The sequence below is a fragment of the Caretta caretta genome, chromosome 8, assembly GCF_965140235.1.
Source record: "Caretta caretta isolate rCarCar2 chromosome 8, rCarCar1.hap1, whole genome shotgun sequence".
Classification (NCBI taxonomy): Eukaryota; Metazoa; Chordata; order Testudines; family Cheloniidae; genus Caretta; species Caretta caretta.
In genome coordinates, this window is record NC_134213.1 from 74,534,539 (window position 1) to 74,556,018 (window position 21,480).

Here is a 21,480-nt window from a genome sequence, read left to right on the forward strand (position 1 = left end):
TGTCGTGAAACTAGAATTGATACCATGTTGAAGGGGTGTGGGATTGGACTACATTTTGGAATGTTGCATACCTCGCTCTGAAATCTTTTAATATTTTAGTCTGAGATATATTGTTCTTCAATCTGCATTCACTTCTGATCTGATTTCTATTGACAGGGCATCCTGCTAATTCCAAGTGAGAGTAAAGCTTCAGAAATGGCTTCATCATTTGAGCAACTAGATGACAGCAAGAACAAAAGAGAGAGATCAGATGCATCTGTGATGGGTTAGTGGCTCTTCATGAATCTTAAGGCAGTATATTGCTATGTGAACAAATACCAATCATAAATACATTAGGATGAAATGCATCTTTTTACTCTGTGAAGGTGAATTAAGTGCAAACAAGGGAAGAGTCTGCCAAACTCCCAAAGCTACTTAGCATTCGCTGTTCTGATGTACCCTTCATGTTTGTTAGAGGAAGGAAGGGCTAAATGCTTGTGGTGGCCCTGAAGAAGCTTGTATTCATGGAGCCAAATTTCATATACCTAGTGTGTGTGTGTTTTATTAAAAAAAAAAAAAAAAAGCAACTCCTCTTCAGTATGTTAGGCTAAATTTTAATAGGCTGTTGTACAGTCTTTGGATTGTTGTATTTATATAGGTGATTTCAGCACAGGTTATGGGACCCAGCCGCAAAGATGCGTTTGACAGCTGCCTTTCTATTCTTCCCTAGAACGTACCTCACTGCCACTCTCTGGAACTAAACAGGATGACTTTGGCCAGAGGAGTTCTCCATCAGAAACCCCAGCTACCACAGTTCTGGATATTAATATTCCTACTCCAAAAGAGCTAGGTTAGCTGCTTTAATTACATAACCATTTTTCAAAGAACATTTTTTGCAGGTCTGCCTTGTGCTAAATAGTTTTTGTGCAAAAACAATAATACATTTGTACATAGGTATAATAACTATTTGCCTAGTGCTGGCAACACACAGCCCTTTTTATAGTAGCAAATAACTAAATTAAAATTTGGGAACAGTGGAGGAGAGGATGGCACTCCAGCGGAAAATATACTTACAGTTGTTGTCTAGAGAAGCTAAATGTCTCCTTGGGCAATACCTCTTTCAACATCTGCCTAAATCTAGGTTAGGCTGTCTGCAGCCCCACTTCCTGGGATAAGAGTTTAACGCAGGGCAAAACTAAGTGCCCCACCATAAATTTGGCTGATTAAAGCCCAGGCCTGGAACAGTCCATCACCTCTCCAGATTCCATGTGTGTATTATACAAGCTTGTATGGCCCCGTCTAGGAAGACTGTCCCAAAAATGAGTAGAGAAGTGTGGGGTGCTCAAAGCTCACTCTTGTCAAAAACTTCGCAACTCCTTGCTGTGGAATTTTTTCCCTGCAGCATCCATTGCCTTTTGTGGCTTACATTATGAAAAAGACACACTTTACCAGGACTGTCTTCATGACTTAGATCAGATGCAGTAGTCCAGTATTTGTTTTATCTGTACTGGATTTGTATTTGGTACCTTCAAAAGAAATAGGCTTATTAGTTAATAAATAATGCAATGAAACAGTGGTCCAGCAGGATTAGTTAGTGTTATCCAGCATGATGAGGCAAAATCCCTTGTTCTTCTGAATAGGGCATAAAGTATAAATTGGATTAAAATGTGTATTTTTAGGGTTTATTGCTTTCTTTATGGGGGAGGGGGGTTAAGTTGGTGAGTACTTGGAACTGCTCAACCACCTCAGTCTCTTTTTAAAATGTATGTATAGTTTCCATAACACTTCATACTTGATTCCATCAAATTCTTGTACTTTGAGTCCAATGGACTGGAGAAGGGGAAACATACAACTTCTAGGAAATGCTATTTCAACTGTTGTTTTGGTGGAGAGGGGCTTGGTAACTCAGTGTGTTGGGATTGGTTTAAAAAACGCTTGTGGAATTGCAGTCTAACTCCTTAGCGGCACTAATGGCTTCTATAGTGTCTTGTTGCCTCAATTTTGAGGTTACAAAACTCTAAACAAACTTATTTCCTTTTCTTCAGCTATCATGCAGTTGGGTATATTAATAAGCCCAAATGGTCAAAGTTACACTGAATCTGTGAAGTGTTATCGAGTGAAAATGACAAAGTAAAACTCATTTGTGTTCCCTCTAGGCAATACTGTGATGCCAGTTTCAGACAAAGACAATGAACTGTCTCTCTCTCTAGCTGAAGATGGCTGTAAAGTCAATAATTTGCTACCTATAAAACCTAGTCGCCAAATAACCAAAGTTCAGTTACGGTCTCCAAGGACAAAGCCAGTTATTCGTCCTGTGAGTTTACCTGTAGATCGAATGCTTCCTCCGTGTGTTTTGAATGAGAGAAACTCAGGAAATGTAGGAGTTTTAAGTCCAGAAAAGCTTGGCAGGAGTCCTACCATTGAAGAGGTTTCAGAGACTAAGGCACTTCCTTCTGTTAATGCCTGTTGCAGACTTTCTTGTTACGACACACAGACTCTGAGGAAAACTTGGGACAAGCAGTATAAACAATATGATATAACTCCAAGGACAGCAATGATTATGACCAATATACCCCAGGAGAACCGAGCACATGAGAGTGGGAGTGCATGTGCCTTATCTTCATCCTACGTTGTTGGTAACAATTCCGTGAATGCCATACTTCCCAATAAGCCATACACTGTACCTGTCAGATCTGCGAGGATGACAACAGAAGGGAATGGTCCAGATTCTAATCCTCTTGGTGCTTTCAGACCACCAAGAACTTTGCAGCCACCACCAGGAACTTTTTATAAACCTCCTTCTAATAACAAAGCTAAGCAAAACGAGGAGGGTTCTGTTCCTAATGCTTGTGCAGCAGCCAGTGCTTGCTCTGTTCTTGCCCAAGATAACACTGTGAAACTGATAAGGAACTCTGCACTTGTATCAGGTGCTCCTGGACAGCATGCAAATCAACAAAAAATGAGCTCCGAGGACCTTCATCCCGTAGACCTGAAGCCCACCTATAAGAGACTAAGACCAAAACGTGTGCAAGAATTAGAACACAGGGAAGCTCATTTTGTATAGGGCAGCAAATATTTCTTGAGGATCCCACTTTTGTGCCATATTAGGAATATATATACACACAACACAGCATTTTAAAAGTGGGGGAGGAAACTGTGAAGGAAAAATGAAGTTGAGTTTTTTTAATTCAGTAAATTTTCATAAAGGTCTATTTAAATGTATTCCCAATGTAGATGGAGCTAATAGAAGGTGCACTTGGTAAGACACTGAGCTTCAATTTCCTGGGTGAAATGAATTATTTATAGCATAAACCAAAGCTTGTGCTTTGCTCTGTAAAAGCTTCTGTTCAGTTTTCCAGTCTTTGCAATTAAAGCTTTGCTCCTAAATAGATTACATACTGGCCAACATGGCCTTTAATTGTGTATTATATATGTATATTTTATGCCAATATGTTCATTTGTTGCCAGTTTTCAATGTTGTCACTTTAATGTTATTTGTACAGAAAGATGCACTTACTGAGCTGTAGTAGTGAAAACCAGAAATGACTTCATATCCAGTTAGAGGTAGTATAACTTAGTGAGTGGATCAAAAATACACACCACCTAGCTAGTTCAGATGACTTTCGGGTGACTACCTGTTGCAGTGGTGCTGTCATTCCCAGTTACAAAATAGCCAGTGATTTCCCTTGCTGTAGATCAATTTCACTTCTTGCCTAATGTATCTGAAATGAAGAGTATAGTTTTGAGATATGTTGAAATAGGTGAAAATAACCAAAAAAAAATAAAATTATAAATCAGCATTAGTAGGTGCATCTAATGGTTTTTCACTTTGTATTAAATGTTTTATATGTACACTGCTATATTTGCTTAAAAAATATATTAACTTGTTAACATTTTGCTGACTCCATGGTTTCTGTAATATCTTGCTTTCTTCTAAATTATTAAAATACAGACTCTTGGTCTTTGCTAGGGTTTAGTATTAATACATCTGTACTGAAATACTTTCATGTTTCAGTTTGAAAAAGGGGTCATTTTTGTTCCTGCTTTAAGAAACTAAAGGTCTCATCAAACTTCCCTTCCTGAAAACAAAACAAACGTAAACCCTGACACTGCAGTCAGTGGCTATACTCTGAACTTAGTTTATGGAACAGAAATGTTAGATTCACAAAGCTGAACTTCCAGTTTCCCATGGAAGTATGACTTGTGCATTTGCAAAACAGTTCTGCCTCTGGGCAGTTCTGAGATGTCCAGAATTATTTCTTTCATTTGAGCAAGTGGCTTAAAAGGCAGTAGAGCAATTTGTGTGAGAACCTGTCTGGCAGCGGTAGGCAGGTCAAAAATGGCAAGTTAGGAGAGATTGAAGGTTTCTTCTTGAGATGTGAGAACAGGTTCCACTTCAAGAGAAGAAGAAATAAGCTTGATCAGTGGGCAAAAATAGTAGGTATTCTTGAAAAGACTATGGGCAAAGTGGTGGACATGGCATAAAGCTAATGAGAGGATAGTGCTGATAAAACACTGGTCAGGAGGGCCGGAAGGAATAAGCAGCTGACATTCATTTCTGCAGCAGGAAGCTTGGTGGGGGTCCTAAATATCCACACCCACATCTCACATAAAATGAGTCATGACTTTGGGGTGGAGGGGTGTGCCAAACAATCATCTCCCCCCCGCCCACCCCAAAAAAAACTCCTCAGGCCAGCTCTATACAGTGTGCTGTTAGAGTTGTGCTTAGGAGTCTATGTGGAGGGACAAGATGGCTTAAAAATTAATGCCCGCTCTCCTTGTCTAAAATGACTTCAGCCCTCTCTGAGACTAGCCTGGCTGCTGCTCACTCAGGCAGTTGCTGTACCATGGGGGAGCCCACTATACTGCACAGTAGCTTCTGTGAGAACTCCCCAATCAACCCATTAGGAATTCATGGGTGTGAGGAAAACACCATTTTCTCCCCCCATTCCCCCAGCCTCAAAAACCTAAGGAGACTTATTCTCTAACTAATCAACCAGCCCACCACCATTGTAGATTCACTCTGTCAGCCATGCAAAAGGGCCCTGTGCTTGCTAGGCCCACTGCTGCTATTAGGAAAAGTTGACTAATGGGGAAGCAACTCAGAGGAACTTCCATGAGATGTGAAAGGGGGAGTCCTAGAGACGAGGAGAGATTGGAACAGGGCCTGGGGACAGATGGATTTTGGAGTAGGGGAGAGTATAGAACTGATAGTGCAGGAAAGGCGTACAATTTCACTGATAGATGCACAGCAGATAGCTGAAAATGGTGAACCTCTTAGATTTATTGAAAAACTGACTGGGCGAGGCCAGTCTCCTCCTGAAAGAGTGATCCCTTGATCTGTGTTCCACTTACTCTATTGGCCAAGCTGCTTCAGATGGTGTTTCAAATGGGGAGAGATTAGGGTCTTTCGGTATGTGAGGATGTGGTTGACTCTGTGTACAAGAGAACAGATTCATGTAAGTTGTGTGCTCACTAATGTACTAAATCCTGAACTGTAGCTGTGTCCAGCAATAAACAAGGGAAAGCCATTCCTGTTCCCTCCTCTAGTTAGCAACAATACAGGGCTGTCTAGTTTCCCCCCCCCACCCCCACCCCGCCAAAAAAAAAAAAAAAAAAAAAGCATGGTGTTTGAGAAATGTATTGGGCTCCCACAGCATAACTGATGAATGCTAGGTAGTTTCCACTCTAAGTGCGTTAGTTCTATTTCTTCCTGACAAAATATGGAGAACTATTTCTCTATATCCTCCATATTGCCAGAAAGTGAAGAGTCCGCCCAAATTCTGCACTGACTCATGCTCCTGGTAACCCTGCAGCACATATCCCGTGGGAGTAAGTTATACCCTTTAGAAGCTACTACAACAAAGGTTCAATCACCTGCTAACCCCCATGCGATGGTAGATCCTCCCAAAAGGAAGCCAATGTCAGAGTCCAGCTAATCAACAGCAGGAGACTTATGAAGATCTAAACTCGGGTACCTTCTTGCCAAGAAATGGCTTTTTAATGAAATCTGCCACTTTCTCGGCAGCTAGTGTAAGGAATGCAGGGTGAGTTTGTCGGTATGACTGCTCAATCTTGTGGGAAAGATTTTTGTGACCATTTTGCAAGACTATGCTAGCACAAAGTTGTAATATAAAACTGCATTATTTACAGTTATTAGTGTAAATTCATTGCTTTTTAAAAATAAAATTGTCATTTAAATTTGGTTTTAAAGTATTGAGACTAATTTCTGTTCACATTTTAATCCCTGTATTTATGAAAAGACAACAAACAAACTGGTTCACCTTTTTTTTTAAAGTTACGTGAAAATCTTTTCCCCCCTTTTGTGTAATTAAAAAAAGATCTTGTATGCTAGGTTTCATCTGGTTAAAAAAATATCATCTGCCATTACTATATTACCTGCTGTTTGCATAATAGTAGTGTTTAGGAAGCCCAACTGAGATGGGAGCTCAGTTGTGCTAGAAAGTCCCTGCCCTAACAAGCTTCTCATCTAAACAGGCAAGACAGAGGGTGGGCGGGGAAATAGATGCACAGAGGTAAAGTGACCTCCCCAAGGTCATGCAGCAAGCTTGTGACAGAGTCAAAAATAGAGCCCAGTTCTCCTGACTCCCAGGCCCCTAGACCAGTGTTTCTTGAGTCGGTCATGACCCCAAAAGGGGTCACACCAAAAAAAGGGATTATGAGGTGCAAACAAATTCTCACTTTCTGCACACCCTCACCCTTCGAGCTCCAGTATTCTCTGTCAGCTTCTCAGGACACACACACACCCATTAGTTCTTTAGGCTGATCGTTGTTAGCACTGATACATTTTACTTTTTCTATAAATATAATGGGGTGGGGAATTATGACAAATATTGACTTCAAATAAGGGGTCACCACCCTGAATAGATTGAGACCCTGCCCTAGACCACATTACCTCTTACAAACCTTGAAGAGAAGATTTTGGCTTTGTTTTTAACTGGAGATGCTAATTTTATAGATAATTTCTTTAGGTTTTAATGCAAATCTCATAGTATAGGGAACTCACATTTAGACAATATTTAATGCAATTAAGAGCTTATAATGACTGAATTGCCTTTGTGATATTACCATAAGCTTGCCAAGTGCAATAGTGCTTGGAGTCAAAGTGTTGATATCCTGTGGGCAAGTCCTTTGGCAAGCTGTTTTCCATGTGCCTGATTTGCATGGTAATTACGTTCTCTCTAGTTATACTACACTTACCCAGTCCTGCTGGAGCTTTGGTAGAGTGCTGATTTCCATAACTTCCTGACCTAATTAGTCATGACAATGCTTTGTTTTGCAGGGGTCCCTAATGCTACTGGAGCTGTAGTCCTGAAGCCCTTGTTTCAAATGTAGCATTTGTTCAGGTCACAAGACAATTCTCAAGGAAGGATCAACTTTCTTGTGCTGGCTCCATAGTATGTGCACAGTGTACATCATATGTTTTTCATGTAACGGCGCTTACACTCTCAGACTGAGTTATTCCACATCAAGCTGGGGATTAAAACAATCTCCTTACAACTGAGCTGTGTTATTTTGCAAGTGCTAACTGCTCCTAAGAGATGCATTCCTTTCCAGCCATGCTGAACATCCCTTCAGAAACCTTTTAATGTCCTCTAGCAGGGCAATGCTCTCCATGCCTCTTCGTATGTGAGGTAAGTTGGTGACTTTTCCAGGCTTTTATTGTTACTAGTTAAATCCTTGCTTTTTCTTGCAAATCCATGAATTCTTTAGTTTCTGTACTCTGGCAAAGGCCTAATTGAGTCCATTTGAATGCTGATTTCACATGCTCTGTAAAGCGTTCCGAGTGTGGTAGGGAAACTGGAGCAAACCAATTTAGGGTTCAATTGCAAAAGCTTTTTGAGTGTTGTCTATTAATGATATGCTGCTATTTACACAAAAATGAAAACAACAAAATCAAAGTGGGTGGTATCAGTACAACTCCCAGGAGGAGGCTGTAGAGGGCAACTTGTTACTTTACAAAGGTTGATTTCTAGGTGCAAATGTTGCTTTGGGAATCCATTTCTATGACAGTGATACAAAGGAATCTGGAAAAATCTTAATGTTTGCGACTCTAAAAGAGAGAGGAACAGCCCTCGCCATTCAAAGGCATCAAAGGTCAACAGTGTTAAATAGCGTGGGCAAATCCTGCTTGCTTTCCTCACACAAAACACAATTGGCCTGAATGAGAGTATTCTTGTGTAAAATCAGGCTTTGGCCATAAGCAAAGAACAGATTCACTATGTGTGCATCAAGTATGCTTTGGACTTGTTCTACAAGTATGTGCCCCGTCCATATACGGATCCTCTATATTGCCCAACTCTCCGGGTACACGCTGCAGGAGGAATCAGTTTGTGGTGCTAAGTTTGTCCTTGTTGTGATGTGCAGTGGATTCAGTAGTACTCTGATTGCTCTTTGATTCTTAGATTTCTGTCATTAGAAGGCGGTTTCCTTGGCCCTTTCCTCCTTCTCTTTACTGATTTCGTATCAATGATCTCTTCACATTGTTATATCAGAAACAATGTGCACAATATAGCTCTCATTTCCTTCTCTGCTCCCCCTTCCCCTTCCTCCCTCTCCCTTCATTTCCTTCTCTCTCTCTCTTCTCCATGTTTACTTCCACTTGGCTTCAAATCCTTGTAATACCCTCTCTGATCCAGCCCGCCACAACTCCACCTCCTTCTCCTTTAAGTCTCTCTGTACGTGCTTCTTCAAGGCCTAAAAAAAACACCCCAGCCCTACCCCAAGGGAAGTGGTCACAAAATACATAAATCCCTCCAAAATTGAAAAAGATGAAATGAATGATACAAAATTCAAGGAACTTATGAAACCAACAAGATACATCACCGCTCCATCACTTGCTTTGTGTTGCATCCCATCCTCCATCTGTGTGTTGTCCATTTAAATGCCCTTTGGGGCAGTGATCTATGATATGTAGACATTTTGATTTTTAAATGTTTATCTATAGTGTTGGACGGTACCTTACGGACCTGCTGTGACTCAAGGGAGAGGAATGGATTATAATTTGCTCTTTCTGAAAATTGATCAGAACATCAGGACAGATCTGAGTTGAAGCCCATACTGCTTTGATGCCCTTTGTTTTACAGAGATGAACAAATAGTATCTATAGGCCAGCTCCCCAGGGTTAGAAGAGAACACATTCCTAGTATTCAAGGATATTTTTAAAACTCAAAAGATTTTTCTGCTCGTACTTGCACGTCTGAAATGAATTGCTTCAGAAGAAGGGAGGTTCCTTCTGGATGATGTAGGGTCATGCTGCACTGAGGCATCTGCCCAGCCACGACACAAGGAAAATGGCTCCTAGGTAGGCTTGTTATTAAGTTGTTAGAGGTCTTTTTTTGTGAATGTGAAAATAGCCTTTGTCTATCAGTTCTCTACCCTTAACCTTCACATCTCCCATATAATCTTAATTTAAGATGTGCTTGGTTTGATGTAGGGGCAAAAAAGGACAAATTTCTGTGTGCTCATCTTACCTGTGCTGCAAAACCCCCAGACTGGCTCGGATTCTCAAAGGAATTTAAAAGGAGTTGCTGGGGCGCCTAACTCCCTTAAACTCCTTTGGAAGCCCGAGCCCCAGTGAGCATGTGTATATAGGGAATTGGCATGCGTACATAGCTTTGTATGTATACAGCTTAGCTCAGCAAAATGTGCAAGCATGTATTAAAATGTCCATATGGGGCTAGAAGGGGGCAGGGGTCCTGACCTCCTATGCCTGCAAGACAAGACATATAGTAACTAATTGTATGGAAGCTAAAAAAAAAAGTGGCTTTGTCTCTCAGACGGTGTAGAACACTGGCCGCCTTTGTTCCACTACCACACAGAGGGGTGTATTAACTACAGTACTAGCATGAGATTGTGCCACACACACTTTATTTTTTCTATTTTTTTTTCCTGCTTGTGCTTATCTTAAAAACAGCAGGGATGTGAACTCTTGTCTTCCCTAGATTTGCTGGAGGGCTCTCTCCTAAATTGATTGGACTCATGACACTTACGGAAATTTCCTTGTGCAAACTGAAGGAATAAAAATATCCCAGTAATATGCTGCCATTTTAAAAATAGCTTCTCTGTTAAAATTGCAGCATGTCCGGAATACGTGATAGGGTGGGATGGTGTAAAGGTTTAACTGGGACTCAGGATGACCAGCATAACTCAATTGTGGCTTTGTAATTTATAAGTCACGAGGCCACCTGAAACTCATGCATGTATTGTGTGAACATGTATATACACACAATTCAGAGAGAGCTTTACGTCATCCCTGATAAGAATAGCACAAGGTCTATCTTCAAATATGCATTTACGTTATATGCACTTATTATTATAGTCTGATATTTACTTTAAGCGGAATATCTTATTTACTAGCAACAATTAAGGATGTTTTGGAAATCCTTAGTGACAAGATGCTGACTGTAGTGGGGCTAGCTAAGAACCTGTATTCAAACTATAGGTGCTATCAGTTTGAGTTTGCTAATCCCGGTGTGTATTGAAATGCTCCACAAAAACATTTCATGTTTGTTCTCACAAATCCCAACCTTCATACAGAGCAGAAGTAGGTCACAGGCACAGCCTAGGCAAGGGAACTGGAAAGCAAATTCACCCCACCTTCCAATGTGATGGTATTATCTAATTAGGGTGATTACAGTTTAATTTAATCCGTTATTCAGATACAGCTCTCTGTGCAGGCATGCAGTAGCAACCAGTGCCTCCTTTCTCAGAACTGACTTTCGGTTACAAAGTTTAATGTTTGTTTGTTTTGAATGTGTGAAGTAGTGGATTGCTGATGGCCTTGGAGACTAAGTCCTCTGCTTATCCACAGAACAGATGTAGCACAAGGCAGAAGCCATGCAAGCTCCCCCACTCTGTATCACCGATGTATCTCACCCTGGCCTGACTGGACCTCTGTCTCCAGGCCTTGTTCCACCCCTCATCTCTTTGCTGAGTACAGCAAGAGTACCCAGTTGTAATCTGAACATCTATCCAACTGAAGCTGAACCAGGACCATCAAACTGATGGCAGAAGTCCCTGAATGGCTGTCAGATATCAATGACTTGTCATTTCTGAAATAGAGCAGATGTAGGCACTATTGAGCTACACCTACACTATGGCACTGAGCTGCTAGGATAGCACCAGTGTAAGCACTGAGGGTCCAGTGTGTCAGCAACGGTAGCCATGCTGTTGGGTTGTGGTTTTGCCCTGCATCCACACACTGTTGCAGTTAGACAGTGCCATGGTTCCTGGCAAAACTCCATGATGCAACAGCTTGTGCAAGATTGTGAAAAGCCTTGGGAGCCCAGTTAAAAGGCCAGACTCCCCATTTCTAAGTCCTTTTCTCCTTTCTGGAGGAGCACTCTGCTCTCGGTCCTTACTCAGCAAGAAATGCTTCACCTGGAGTGTTTGAACAGCAGGCACAAGGCTGAGGCAGTGGAGTAGATTGTGGCAGTGGCTGTGGCGAGCCAGAGGCTGACATGAGCAGCTGCTGCCGCAATGCTTGTGCGTCCCAACTCGTGGCGATCTGGAGCTATGCGGTACTTGTTCGTTTTGTGGAGCACTGCTTTTGGCTCTAGACCCCTGGGCAGAGACTAGTCGGGACTGAGTTGTTCTTGAGACTTGGGATGAGCCATCTAGGCCCACTATGTAGCTTTTATTTAATAAACTAAATAGAGTAGAACGCAACTTACCACTGAGCTACTTGAATGCACTTCTGTGGAGCTCTGAGTCAGAACATAGATAACAGTCCACTTCCTTAGAGCTCTGTTAGCCATAGGTGCCGACTCCGTGGGTGCTGTGGGGCTGGAGCACATATGGGGAAAAATTTGTGGGTGCTCTGCACCCACTGGCAGCCAAACTCCCCACTCCCTCTCTCCCCCACCACGAGCGTGCTGTGTCCCTGCTCCTCCGCCTATCTCCCAGCGCTTCCCCTGCCCGCCGCCAAACAGCTGTTTGGCAGCATGCTGGGGGTGGGGGAGGAGGTGGGGAAGAGGCAGGGCTGGGGCAGGGATTTGGGGAAGAAGTTGGAATAGGGGTAGAGCTGGGGCGGGGACTTTGGGGAAGGGGTTGGAATGGGGGTGGAGCAGGAGTGGGGCTGCATGGAAAGGGTGGAGCGGGGGTGGGACCGGGGGCAGAGGGGGATCAAGCACCGAAGGGAAAGTGGGGAAGTCAGCGCCTATGATGTTCACTCGAATGCTTCTCTCTTTCACCAACAGAAGTTGATTCAATAAAAGATATTACTTCACCCACCTTGTCTCTCTAGTATCCTGGGACCGACGTGGCCACAACAGCACTGCAGTCAGCTTCCTGTCAGCTTGATATACTGTATTCTTCAGTGAGCTTGTTGCTGGATTACGTTGTTAGTAACTTTAAAATCTAGAGGGAAGAGTAGGATGGAGAGTGGACTTCATCAGCCTCCAGAGAGAGACTGGCTCTCCAGCCATATTGTGTGGCCTCTAGAGGTAGGGACAGGAAGAGATAAAGGTAGAGAGTGATGATCCGTGAGGAAATTGAAAGGCTGACAGAGAGGACAAACTGACCCTTATCTTACAGGTATTTCTGGAAAGCATTGAATGTCAGACCTGAGAAACGTGGGGGCACAATGGAAACAAAACTGAGGTATAAAGTGAACCTGTCTGGAATCTTTAGGAAGGGTAATATGGCAACAGAACTGAGTTTTGAGAGTACACATCCATCCAATATGTCAATTTATATTTAATGTCCTTTATGGACAATTGAATCTCCAAGTTACTAGGCCTAAACATTAGGAGGATCTGATTTATCTACAGAGCCTACAAAATTCCCACAAGACAATTAGGTTGTAGTAGAAAAAGATGAGACTTACACCACTTTATCAGACAGCTAGAGCTCAGAAAAAGTGGTGAAAGCTGTATGGACTGATTAGATTTTTACACAGTGGCAAAAGATCCTTTCTTTCCCCGCATCTGTCTTGTCAAACATGCATCTAGAGGGGAATTTCTGGCACTTCAGGCAGTTTGCTGTTTAAAGTTCTAAAGGGTGGTGATCATGTACAAGAACAATTTGGGGGGCGGGGGGGGGGAGGAATTTCTTAGAACTAGTGAACAAGTAAACTGTTGCTAAGCAAATGGAGGGGAAGAAATCTGCAATGGATATTCTGTTGTTCACATTCCTAAAGCAGAGTTGAGCATGCTGTAGATATTCTTTAAACTTACAGTTGTTTCTGTATTGCTTAGATAAATACTGGTTAGCCCTTGATAATGTGGAGTCATTGATAGTGTAATGTTTTATAAGGGATCCCTTACTAACCACTGAAAAAGTGGCTTTACTACCTGGTTCCAGGATGAGATAAGCCATTGCTTACTGCTCAGGGGAGCCAGTTGAGATGCACTATTTCTTATACACAACATCCTTAACTCTTTTCTAGACATAGTACTGCAGATCTCAGATGAAATATAGAAATGTCATGACTCATCATATGACTGTCTTCAGCCAATAAGGGACAGGGTTTTCTTTCTAGGATGTAAAAATAATTCTTCTACTCTGTAATAGCCCAGCGAAGAAAACTGAGCAAGAATAGGGTTTTTTAATTTTCCTATAAGCAGGAACCTTGGAAGAGACTTCCCACGCTTCGCTAATCCTCTTGTGATAGAAGTATTTTATTTTTCTTGGCCCTTTTGCCCAGCCTCCTGGAAGGGAGATCACTTCCTGTAAAAGCAAAATTAACAAAGCACAAATGAACACATGCAATGTACCTAGCTCACATCCTGTGTGTGCGTGAGGATCAGGAGGGAGCTAAGTACCATTCTAAATAGTAATAGATGCGAATTTGCACTACCTTTTTATAAAAAACTGAATTACCCATTTGTAATTTGTTCCCCCCATACAAAAAAAAAAGTTCAACAATTCAAGCTTTAACATGCTGGAGAATTGTATTTCTTCTAGTACCAGCTATTGGAAGCTGACTATTCAGATTGCTCATTAATACAACGATTTCAAGTCTACACTGATCTTTCTGGCTGGCATTCTGCCTTTAAAACTGAAGACAGAGCAAAACTAATCTCATGAGAAGTTTGCATACTTCTGACCCTGACTTCTTTATCCATGATTTTATTATAGTGTTTTGCTCTATTTGACCTAATAGGGCCTGTATCTGAAAACTTACAATTCTCTTCTTTCTGTAGGTCTTGCCAAACCTCCATGCAGGAGGAAGGAATACTAAGGGGATACCCTGGGTTATTCTAAACTAAAGTTGTCCGGCTGCAGAATCTAGGTCTGTGTCTCATCTCATTTCTCCACCTAGTCCTTATATCACTAAGATTTTTTCCTATGCAGGAGTCTTAATCTCAGCCTGTGTAATTATAATACTCTAAATAGGCCAAATTCAAGGCAATCTAGCACCCAGATCTTTAAAACGATTCATTTTTTTTAAAATAGGAAATCGAGGTTCTTTCCTTTGGTAAAGCCTTCACTAATGATGCTGCTTTTGGATGCAAAAATATACTCTCCTTCATCTTCAGAAAAACTGGAGCCATTGTTGAAATGTGACTTAATAGCTGATTGTGATCTTCCCTCTTTTGTTTTCTGTGCCAAAATTACTTCAAGTATTAATGTCATAAAGGGAACTTTAATAGTTTGTTTTAGGCAAAGAGGAAAGGTCCCTTTAAATTCTTCTTTTAATTTTACAGCATTAGCAGATTCTTAACACTGTCGAATGAATAATTCAGTGGTTTGTTGCTGTCTTAATAAGGGATTCCTTTGGGAATTTCCACGTGATCATTAGCTTGTCCCTTGTTAATGAGTCCCTCCCCACCGTCAGCAAGTCTAACTAGCAAATTAAATTTCTAAGCAGGGTCTGGATAACTCCATTACTGACCCTTCTATTCCCCAGAATTATTCTTGCTGCTGGAAATCTCAATGAGATTCAGAACACAGTGGCAAAAATACCTAGATCTCCCAGGATGAATGTAATTGTCCTATGTGCCAGTCCAGCTAATGGAGCCAGGAAGAGGACTACTATGTGTGGGAGACTGCGAAGGGGCCATTGCCAGGTGGTATGTATAGGCATAAACACCGTCTTGAATTCCTGTCCACAGTTGTTGCAGAAGGCCTGTGGAGAAGCTTTCCCATGTGGCTGGGGGAGCTAGATAACGCATGTCTAATTCCCACCCTACTGAGCTGCCTCTGCTGGGTGTGGGTGTGACGCTGTATGGAATTGTGAGACATTTTATATTAATATTAATACCAATATTATAAAATTGCAATGAATTGTGCCAGATATGTCAAGGCATCAGTGAAAATGTTATGATTTGCCAAGTATGATGATCTTGTTTATGTTTGTATCACATTTGTATTGTAAGTTATAGATATGTATGTTATATCTGCATTTCAAAACTTGTGCTGTGTTTCTGGGTGACACCCGCAGATAAACTGGCATCAGCATGGCCTAGCCTGTTGGATGGCCCATCAAGGGTCATCAGTTGTACAATGAACTCATAGAAAAAGTCAGGGACTACACCTAATGAGTCAGCAAGGCATGCAGGAGCATGCCTATGGACAGAACCTACGGTTTCCAGGTATCCAGTTTTCAACTGGAATGCCCGGCTGAAAAGAGACCCTAGTGGCTCCGGTCAGCACTGCTGACTGGGCTGTAAAAGTCCAGTTGGCACGGGGCTGGCAGGCTCTCTACCTGGCTCCGCGCGGCTCCCCAGAAGTGGCAGCATGTCCCTCGGGTCTTAGGCGGAGGGATGGCCATGGGGTCTCTATGCTCTGCCACCATCCTGCCCCAAGCGCCAGCTCCACAGCTCCCATTGGCTGGGAACTGCGGAAAATTGGAGCGGGGCGGGGGCAGCACACACGAGCAGAGGCAGTGTGCAGAGACGCCTGGCTGTGCCTCCGCCTAGGAGTCGAGGGACATGTTGCAGCTCTTGGGGAGCCCCCTGAGGTAAACACCACCCAGAGCCTGCACCCCAAAACTCCTGCACCCAAGCCTGGAGCCCCCTTCCACACCCAAATTCCCTCCCAGAGCCTGCACCCCTGCTGCACCCAAACTCCCTCCAAGCCCCCTCCTGCACCCAAACTCCCTCCCAGAGCCTGCACCCCAACCCCCTCCCCAGCCCTGAGCCCCTTCCCACACCCAAACTCCCTCCATCCCTGGCTCCACCCCAGAGCCCACACCCCCAGCTGGAGCCCTCACCCCTCCCCCACCCTGAACCCCTCATTTCTGGCCCTACCCTGGAGCCCGCACTCCCAGCCCAGAGCCCATACCCCCTCCCACACCACAACCCCCTGCCTTAGCCCGGAACCCCCTTCCACACTCTGGACACCTTGGCCCTAGCCTGGAACCGCCTCCAGCACTCCCAACTCCTCATTCTCAGCCCAGTGTCTGTACCCCCTCTCACACCACAACCCCCTGCCTCAGCCTGGAGCCCCCTCCCACACTCCAAACCCCGCGGTCCCAGCCTGGAGCCCCCTCCTGCACCCCAAACCTCTCATTCCCAGGCCAGAGTCCATACCACCTCCCACAACCCAACTCCCTGCCTCAGCCCGGAGCCCCCTCCTTCATCCCAAACCCCTCATCCCCAGCTGATGTGCTCACCACCTCCTGCACCCCAACTCCCGCCACAGGCTGGTGAAAATGAGCGAGTGAGGGTGGGGTAGAGCAAGCAACAGAGGGAGAAGGGATGGAGTGAGCAGGGGCAGAGCCTCAGAGAAGGGGTGGGGAAAAGGGTGGGACAAAGGTGTTCGGTTTTGTGCAATTAGAAAGTTGGCAACCCTAACAGAACCCTAAGGCTTTTCCATGCCAGATGCTGTGAAGCTTTTGTTTGGGGCACAGGAAATACAACAAATCACAGGGCAAAAGGAATATAAAGGGCAGCTACTTCATTTCCATTGTGTCTTCATTCTTGCTCTTACCTCTGGAGTAACTTTTCTGCAAACTGAAGCTCTGAACAAAGGACTGAATGACCATCCAAGCTGTGGATGTGTTCCAGGATTTTCATGCCAGCAAACTCACCAATATTGCTAAGAACCTGATACATGGACTTTGAATCTCTGTATGTATCTGAGTGCTTTATCATTTAACAGCTCTCTCCTTGTTCTTTCTTTTTTCTTTATAATAAGCCTTTAGTTTTAGACACTAAAGGTTTGGCTGGCAGTGTGGTATTTGGGGTAAGATTCAACCTAATATTGACCTGGCAATGTGGCTGGCCCTTTGGGGTTCAGAAGAACATTTTGTATATGTAAGCAGAGTTTTTTAAATAACTTCTCACTGTACTGGGTCTAGATGCTGATTGGGAGCCAGAGAACTGGAATGCAATAAGGGGGATGTGATATATTTATTTATTTTAAAGTTTCTTGATAACCAGTGTGAGGGATCAGAAGCACAGTTTGTGACTGGTTGGGGAGTTTAACTTCAGTGTTGACCACCAGTTTTGGGAGTATCTGCTCTCCCTTTTGCAGCCTGCCCTGACCTTGGCATTTTCCGTTAGGTCTGCCCCAGGCACCCCGGGTCACAGTGGGTTTCTTGGCAGCTGCCTATATGCAGTATGTACATGCAACATATCAGAACTTGGCCTTTGTGCCCAGCACATTTCTCCTTCATCTTTAATAAAGAGAGTGCTTTGATTAGTCTGCAGCTCTAGACGGGACCTCACTGAAGATTCCAGTTGAATCATAGACCCTGCCCACACTAACAGCTTCCACGTACAGTTGTTCTTCCTCTATATATTTGCTCAGTATATGCATTTTTGATCAAAATGATGTATTGGCAATTTCAAGCCTGTTACTGCTGGAGCTGTCATCAATGAAGATCTAGGACCCTCTTTCTGAGAACACTATTGTATTGCTAGTTAGCCTGTTTACACACAGAATCTGCAGTCACTAGTGCTGTTGCCAAATTGTCATTATCAACTTGCTGATGCTCAACTTTATCTCCCCCGTCACCATGTCCCTTTCGACAACTGATTGTTCAGAGATGCTCCCGAAGGATACGTGTGTCTCCAGAAGAACTGAAGGTGCCTGTTTCCAAATTGGAATGAAGAGGAGGAAAAATGACCATTCGGTAGTAAATTAGCCCATTACATAATCTGAGTGCACACTGTAGTATTTGAAAATACACCAGGATTGTCCTCCTTATACCAGAGTCTCAGCTCTACAGAAATGAATATCTGTGTGTCCACACTCTCTTGTCTGTAAAATTCTGCTTAGCTGGTGGGTAGCTGGCTGCTTTTCAGCTGAACACGGGTGAACAAGATTTAGCCATCTTTATGAAGAAGTTTTCTTGTTCCCCTGCATTCAATATTTTGTTATTTCTGTAACTCTGTCAGGCTTTCTTCCCTTTCCAGAGTCCCAATTAATGTTCCTTCCCAGCACCAGTAGTGCGTTGGGATTGGCCTCAAACTCCACCAGCAGCATAAAAGGAAACACTCCCCATCACCACCACCCTCACCCCCGAATACTGGACCTCCCGTTCACTGAGACTGTGATGCCTGTTCTGGGTCTTCAGTCTACCAACACGCATTAAGAAGCTTTGTTTCTTCAGTTGTAGCATCATTACAGCATTCAACAACCATTTGTGTGAATAATTGATTTTTTTTGGTTAGGTGGCTAAACTGAAAAAAAAACAATACTTGTTTTGGGCGAAACTAAATATTTCATTCAACCCAAAACTAAACTTTTTGTTTTATTTTAAAGTGTTTTGATCCCTTTTTGTTTGTTTTTTGTCTTGTTTTTAAAATAGAACTACATTTTGAAACACAAAGTTTTGAATTGGGGGGAAAAATATTTTTCCTTGTGGCCCCCACCCAGTTGCCTCCACCCAATGGTGTAACAGGCAGAGGTGCATCCTTTCAAAGCATAATACATAATCCATTTGCTCTCTTGTGTTGCAATAGTTTTCTATAGCCAATCTGACTTCCTTTTGTGCTGTGTCTGTAATATGAGCAATTAGAGCTGATGGGATGATGATGAACAGTGTATGCGACTGTTAACCTACAAAGAATGAGAACCCTCCAGGCGTCAGTGCTGGTAATTTTGCATGAAAACTCCTGCTGTGGAGTTTTTCTCTTTTTATCTGACAGCTGATATGCAGCACAGTCAGTGTGACCTAAATTTGGTCTTAAATTTCCTGCCCTAATCTCTTCCATGCTCAAAATGAAAAGAAAGAGGTGATTTCTAGCAGGTTTTTTCATAATTAGTACCACGTCTTCTGTCCAAGGCTGGCCTTTTTTTATCTTTGGTTGAGGTTTAAGCACTTTCTCAGGGGATGAGAAACTCACCTTAAATGTTTTCCTTGAAGTGTCAAGTAACTAATATTGGTTTTATTCTAAAACTTCTGAAAATCCAGGTATCGGAGAGATTAGATTAACCTATGAGTCATTGTCATCTTTGATTCTACTAAAAATAAAAAAGGAAACAGTTACAGGTAGAAAATCAAATGTTTCCTTCAATGCCAGGGTAATAGTTGAAATGAGTAAAAAGAGGTCTTTGAAAAATATGTCCTCTTGTTTATTGACCCAGAAAAATGAGTCATGACAACCATGCTCCCAACGAGGGGAAAACACCATATTCTGTAGCTCAACATTTATAAGGTATAACTGAAAAGCACGGCAAGTAAAGGGAAAGAGAGATGTAAAAAGAACAGAAGTTAAAGGCAGCTATTCTGCTGAGAATTTTGTTTCAGGTATTATCTGAGCCCAAGTGTAAGAGATAAAGATGGATGCATTTTATACTACAGGTTTGTGGCGCTGTTGATGCAGAAGAACAATGAGCTTCCTTAGACAGGTCAGACTTCTGCTGTGGAAGAACTGGACACTCAGGAAAAGGCAAAAGGTAAAAGATAAAACCTTAGTCTTCGGGTTTCTGCTTTAGAACATGCTGAGAATAATACAGTGCAGATAGTCAAATGACTGGTGCATTTATCAGCCTGCTAAACACGTGCGTACCACAGAGTGAAATCGGCTGTGCTGTCTGTAGGCCTGTCTGTAGGCTTCGTCCATTTGTTTGCAAGATGCACTTTACAGAGTAAATTTAGAACAGAGGTCATTGTACTGAGTATCTGACAAACAGCATGGCATACAGTGAAGATAGTTCTGGGTACTGAGGTTTTGGTGCTTGGCTGTAAAGATAGGCACCAACAAAAATGACTTGTGTACCCCACAACTTAGGGCAAGTCTGGCTACAAATCTTAATGTTGCCACTCATGTGCACTTATATTTAGATGTGAATCCAACTGCACAGAAAAAAGCTCAATTTTTTTTATTACATGGTTGAATGACAACAGTAACAAGGTAAGCAAGAATTGGAGAAACAGTTTAAATCCTTTCACGTAATACTTTCTCTAGGACAGAGCAACTAATACATATTACGTAAATGCCTTATTTACTATTGTTCATTTTTTATTTCTTTAAACCAAATTATCTTAGGGCTAGTCTACACTGGCAACGCTAAAGCGCTGCCATGGCAGCGCTTTAACATGGCTTGTGTGGTCATGGCACAGCTCTGGGAGAGAGCTCTCCCAGCGCTCTAAAAAACCCACCTCCACGAGGGGCGTAGCTACCAGCGCTGGGTCACTGTCTACACTGGAGCTTTATAGTGCTGAAACTTGCTGCGCTAAGGGGGATGCTTTTTTACACCCCTGAGCGAGACAGTTGCAGCGCTGTAAATTGCCAGCGTAGACAAGCGCTTACAGCCTGGTTCTCTGAGGTGATGGAAGCTCGCCGTTTCCACTGGCTTCAAGTCAAAAGAAGCTGAGGGAGTTCACAGGATCAGGCCTTATATTTCTAACTAAAGATAGGGTTACCAAATTTCAAGTTCCCAAATAAAAGTCACTATCAGGAGAGGGGAAAGGGGAGCTGGAGGTACGGTGCTGGAGGGAATATTTGGGGGGGTGCAGGTGGGTTGTGTCCCCTTAGAAGGGCTATTTGGGGGCTGCTTGAGGGGGTATTTTGTGGGGGAGGAGTGCTGGACTGGGGTATGTGTACTGGGAGGGGATATTTGGGGGGTGCTGTAGGAAGTACCTGGTGGATGCTGGAGGGGGCACCTGTGCCTCTCACTCAAGGTGGGTGGTAGTGTTGTGCTCCCTGTCATGGTAGCTGGATGGCGGGCACAGGCCCAAGATGCAGTGCCAGCTCTCAGTCAGAGCCTCCCTGAGGGCCTCTCCCCCTCCTTAGGGCAGGGAGCCAGGGCCAGGCCCTGTCATCCCTCCTGGCTGGGTTCTGAGGCCCCGCAGGAGGGCAGGTGGTCCAGCATAGAGGCGCTTGGTGGCTCTGCTTACCTGGCAGGCTGGCTGGGGCCGGGGCAGGCAGAATGCAGGGGAGGGACCAATCAGGGCATGGAGACTGCTCTTTCTGAGCTGCAATGTCAGGAGCAGACATTTCCTATTATTTCAAAAATGTACCCGGTCAGAGGACAGAGGATGAAAAAAAAGGGTCATGTCCAGGAAAACCTGGACGTATGGTAACCCTAACTAAAGACAATATGGCTTAAACACGAGACATGAACTATGGTAAGTGAGAC

At 43.3% G+C, this 21,480-nt stretch overlaps 2 protein-coding genes across 7 annotated transcripts in view; both read left to right on the plus strand.

Annotated features, from left to right (window-relative positions):
- Positions 1 to 6,192, plus strand: part of ARHGAP29 (Rho GTPase activating protein 29) — a 134,017-nt gene extending 127,825 nt beyond the window's left edge. For all 6 annotated transcript variants that reach the window (XM_048862178.2, XM_048862181.2, XM_048862177.2 and 3 more), the window contains 3 exons: positions 157 to 265; positions 710 to 829; positions 2,136 to 6,192. In XM_048862178.2, the coding sequence (XP_048718135.1) occupies positions 157 to 265; positions 710 to 829; positions 2,136 to 3,043 (1,137 nt within the window). In that variant the 3' untranslated portion in view covers positions 3,044 to 6,192. The remainder of the gene's footprint in view (positions 1 to 156; positions 266 to 709; positions 830 to 2,135) is intronic.
- A 1,180-nt stretch (positions 6,193 to 7,372) lies between these two features.
- ABCA4 (ATP binding cassette subfamily A member 4) overlaps positions 7,373 to 21,480 on the plus strand; it is a 116,389-nt gene continuing 102,281 nt past the window's right edge. Inside the window, exons 1-2 of the mRNA XM_048862192.2 lie at positions 7,373 to 7,634; positions 19,700 to 19,794. Coding sequence (XP_048718149.2) covers positions 19,729 to 19,794 — 66 coding nt within the window. The 5' untranslated portion in view covers positions 7,373 to 7,634; positions 19,700 to 19,728. The remainder of the gene's footprint in view (positions 7,635 to 19,699; positions 19,795 to 21,480) is intronic.